This window comes from Contarinia nasturtii, unplaced genomic scaffold (genome assembly GCF_009176525.2).
Source record: "Contarinia nasturtii isolate CC-2019 unplaced genomic scaffold, AAFC_CNas_1.1 Cnas_scaffold_6352, whole genome shotgun sequence".
In the NCBI taxonomy this organism is placed as follows: Eukaryota; Metazoa; Arthropoda; class Insecta; order Diptera; family Cecidomyiidae; genus Contarinia; species Contarinia nasturtii.
The window spans coordinates 1-4,582 of record NW_022203610.1 but is presented as its reverse complement, the minus strand read 5'-3'; the positions used below and the strand labels follow the sequence as shown (position 1 = coordinate 4,582).

Genomic DNA, 4,582 nt, shown 5'->3' with positions numbered 1-4,582 from the left:
AAAAAAAAACTGCTTTAAAAGGTATTTATCACCTAATCGAAAATTTCCAAATTTTGATAACTTGATAACACTTACACGGCCCTAGATGTGATATACCATGAAATTTTATGATATTCTATCGATTTCAGTATAACATTTATGATATAAAACCAATTGAATCTCACTTTTGGTTCTTCATAAAATGATCCATATTATATTGCGAGTTGAAAACATACATTCACCTCGGCCAGTATAGCAATGCGCAAATCGGGCCAGAACGCTTTCCAACAGCATTGATATTGTTTATATTTTCAAAATTGATCGAATTCAGTCATTGAAATAGGTTAAGAAGTGAATTATAGTTCGGATAAATCATGTTTCATATTCATATTTTGGCCCCACGTTCATTGCTCACAATTTGCTATGCAAATGACAGTTTTCCAGCTATACGATGCGTTCAAATGGATGTATACCAAAGTGAAATCACATTAGTTTTGTTATGAAAGTATTCTAACTTCAAATGAGATTAATTTGTGGAGGTTTATTGTACTTTTGGTACAAAACCTTCATTTTTGGTGATGAAATTGGAATTGAAAATTTTGAATGGAAATGTGTTTTATTTTCATTCAAATTGTTTGAAACTTCACCAGTGGCAAGTATTTGATGGAAAATGACGATTACCATCAATTTTGAGTCGATATGGTTGTGCGAAGATATTTTTATTTTAACTGAAAACGTCATTTTTCAATAAATTCACATAATGACCTACCGAGCTCTTGCGGCACCATCTAGCGTTGAGCTATCGGCATGAAACTTTACACATGTTATTTGCACACCATATGGAAAAGTATTCCGAGGTAAGAGCGAAAAAATTTCAACTTTTGTATTTTGGGGGCCAGTCTACTGAAGAGCGACACCACGGTAATTTTGAACGTTGTTTCTGTCACCGTTTTTGTAAACCGGTCTGACAAAGGACGTTCTCAAAATCTGTGGTACTTGCATGTTTCAAGAGATTCTCTTAACAATGTTGTGATTGGCCCCTGCAATGAAACCAAACAATGCCTGATAAATCTATTTGGTATTTCATCTGGACAACTGACTCCATCATCCGGTAGCATGTCAATTTGATGTACAACAAGCTCCTTTGTGGCCATATAAAATGACACTCTGCAACGATCACAATGGATTCAAATGACCCAATAGGATGGGTGTATCGATTAATTTCCGGAATTATTTTGGTGAAAATGAATGCTTTACTTAAATAAAATTGCAAGAAAATCTCATTGAAAGTATTGCCCATCGCTAGCCACTACTTTTGTCCATATTTTAGTTAAAAGACGAAAATCGGGTCGAAATGATTCTTCGTCCTTTGAGGTTATGTATTCATTGACCCTTTTTTGGGCTATTCCATATATGGAATTTTTTTCGTTTCTTTTACTTTCGAAACGGACTCGAATCGACTAATTATTATTGGCAGGCACCATTTCTATAATTTCAGATAAGTTTCAGCATTTTTTGATGCACAGCATCTTTCCGATTGGACCGAATATTGAAAAAGTCCCCAAAATTGGGGGGTAGTTGCCCCCAGCCGATTTTTTGTGGTTGGATTGAATCGATTTTTTTCTTCTTTGCTCCAAGCTATTGAGAAGGGTCCATTCTACACTATCATTGACATCACTGTGCTCGTATAACATTTTTATCCATTTTGTGACATTATCATTTTTGCCCCCCGCGAATTATGTTTTTTTCTCGAACTTTCAAAATTTTCCATCGTTGAAAAAAAATATGATGCACACACTGAAACATTTTTGACTGATTTTGACAGTATTTGAATAGGCCTTTCAAATGACGTATATGTCATTGATCTACTACAACGCACAAGCAAGTGGTGACATCTGTTGGCAGATTCCGGAAATTAATCGATACACACAATATATTATTATTATCAGATACTTACTAGCTTCTGGTGAATAGAATGTAGTATAAGGTTAACAAGTGACACAAAATAATTATTCCACACAAAAATTGCTTTTAGAATTAATTTGTTGTGTACAATTTTATCTTAAGGTACATGGAGGAGCGAGGTCTGAGTGGTCACGGCGGTCTTATTAAACCACCAGGTGGATCAAATGCTAGTCAAAAAAATAAACCAAACGTTGGCTATCGTTTGGGTAGACGAAAAGCTTTATTTGAAAAACGAAAACGCATTAGTGACTACGCGTTGGTAATGGGAATGTTTGGTATCGTAGTGATGGTGATTGAAAATGAATTAAGCAGTGCTGGCGTATACACCAAAGTAAGTAAACTCTTTCATTACTATAATCCTAATCATTAGTTACCTCATTAATAAAAATAAAAGAAACCTCCAGAAAGTTAAAAAAAAAACACATCGTGGTTGCACACCATATTCCATCGAGAATATTAACATCGAGATAGTGGATTTTTTTGGGAACTAAAGTTTTACATGTAAATTTTGATAGTTTTACACTTTACTCGAAATTCCTACTGTGACGTAATACTGAAAAGCTTTCGTTCATATAAATACAAAATGTTAATATTGCGTAGTAGACTGGACCCCAAAACACAAAAGTTGAAATTTTTTCGCTTCTACCTAGGAATACTTTTTCATATGGTGTGCAAATAACGTGTGTAAAGTTTCATGCCGGTAGCTCAACGCCGCGAGAGCTCGGTAGGTCATGTGAATTTATTGAAAAATGACGTTTTCAGTTAAAATAAATATATCTTCGCACAACTATATCGACTAGAAATTGATGGTAATCGTCATTTTCTATCAAACACTTGCCACTGGTGAAGTTTCGAACGATTTGGAAGAAAATAAAACACATTTCCATGCAAAATTTTCATCAACAAAAATGAAGGTTTTGTACCAAAAGTACAACAGACCTCCATAAATCTGAAGTTTGAAGATAATCTCATTTGAAGTTAGAATACTTTCAGAGCAAAACTTATGTGATTCCACTTTGGTGTACAACCATTTCAACGCATCGTATAGCTGGAACACTGTCATTTGCATAGCAAATTGTGAGCAATGAACATGGGGCCAAAATATGAATATGAAACATGATTTTGCCGAACTATAATTCACTTCTAAACCTATTTCAATGACTAAATTCAATCAATTTTGACTGTAATGACAATATCAATGCTGTTTGAAAGCGTTCTGGCCTGATTTGCGCATTGCTATACTGGCTGAGGTGAATGTATGTTTTCAACTCGCAATATAAAACGGATCATTTTATGAAGAACCAAAAGTGACATTCAATCGGTTTTAAGTAATATATTTTATGCTAAAATCGATAGAATATCATGAAATATCACATTCAGAGCCATTTAATTCATATCTATATGTAACATGTTTGATTTTTTAATGTGCACTTTTTCTATGATCTTGGTCTTCTCCAGATAAACTAGTGCTACAACCAAAATGGTCGTATGCTCGACTTGATCTGGACAAATGATGTTGAGCTGTTCCAGTGTTACATGAATGAATATTGGGGATTGAGTTTGACAGTTGATTTGACAGTTGATTTGACAGGTTGCACTTTTTTCATCGCGGGAAATAAAATTAATTAAACCGATTTTAAAAATAAAAAAACAAATAAAATAGTAATACAACTGATATTAAATTGAAGAACAAGAAAAAACACAGCAGGAAACAGTGAAGTTTTATCAAAAAACTGGAAAATGAAAACAGTAAATAGTGTTGAAAAATTTCAGTTCGTGTTTTTGTTGTTATTTAATATAAAAAAAATGACAATTCATTCTTGTGTTGACAACATGTGCACCGGTGTGTATTACAAGGGTTTGTTTGTTTTGTGCGCGATATGTGAGCAAAAATTTTTCATTGAGTGCATACGAAATAAAACCGAAAAAATTAAAGATTTTATGGGTTTTCTGGGAATTATGCACAGAAATACTGAAAACCAATGAAAAATGTATGAAACAATTGACATTGAAAGTGCACAAGCCAAATTAAATGACTTTTTTGACGGAAAATCACCATTTGTGTTGGGTTGTCATGTGAAAAATGCAAACAAAAGTTTAAAAACAATGAAAACGAGGATGATTTTCATGATGTAATGGAACCAATAAATTATGACACTCTTGAAAAATGATTAAAACAAAAATCAATGAACTTAAAGAAGTGCTGTTGACTGAAATTAATCAAAAACAAAACAAAGAAACAAAAAACAATGTCGATGATCAGATAAACAGTGGAAATAACGTTGGCGCAAGTACATCAACAGCGACAAGAAACACAAAAGACAACGAAACAAACACAAAAAAAAACGTGAACAGTTCAAATACAGATGAAAAGAAAGAAGATGATGAAAAAAAAATGAATAAGAAAGAAAGAAACAAGCGGACAAATGAACGAAAAAAAAAGAAACAGCAACAAAAACAAGAACAAAAGAAACAATTGATTCAAGTGTGTTGAGCCTTTTTTTATTTTGATGTGCTTTGCTGACCTTGTTTTTCAACTCAACCAATGACATTTTAAACCACATCGGTTGTTTCCTGTTGACTTTTGTCTTTAACTGCACATGTGTTTCAATTGTTGACTTAATAATTGTATAAAAAT

General features: G+C 33.2%; 1 protein-coding gene across 1 annotated transcript; it reads left to right on the top strand.

Moving 5' to 3' along the window:
* Window positions 1–2,049: 2,049 nt before the first annotated feature.
* LOC116351812 (small conductance calcium-activated potassium channel protein-like) lies at window positions 2,050–3,533 on the top strand. The gene is made up of 2 exons (XM_031783954.1): window positions 2,050–2,275; window positions 3,403–3,533. The coding sequence occupies exons 1-2, from the start codon at window positions 2,051–2,053 to the stop codon at window positions 3,409–3,411; spliced, it is 234 nt and encodes a 77-aa protein (XP_031639814.1). The 5' UTR covers window position 2,050; the 3' UTR covers window positions 3,412–3,533.
* Window positions 3,534–4,582: the final 1,049 nt, after the last annotated feature.

What these genes read in the sequence shown, in the direction of transcription:
- LOC116351812 (XM_031783954.1), top strand. Translation starts at nt 2,051, where the DNA reads ATGGAGGAGCGAGGTCTGAGTGGTCACGGCGGTCTTATTAAACCACCA.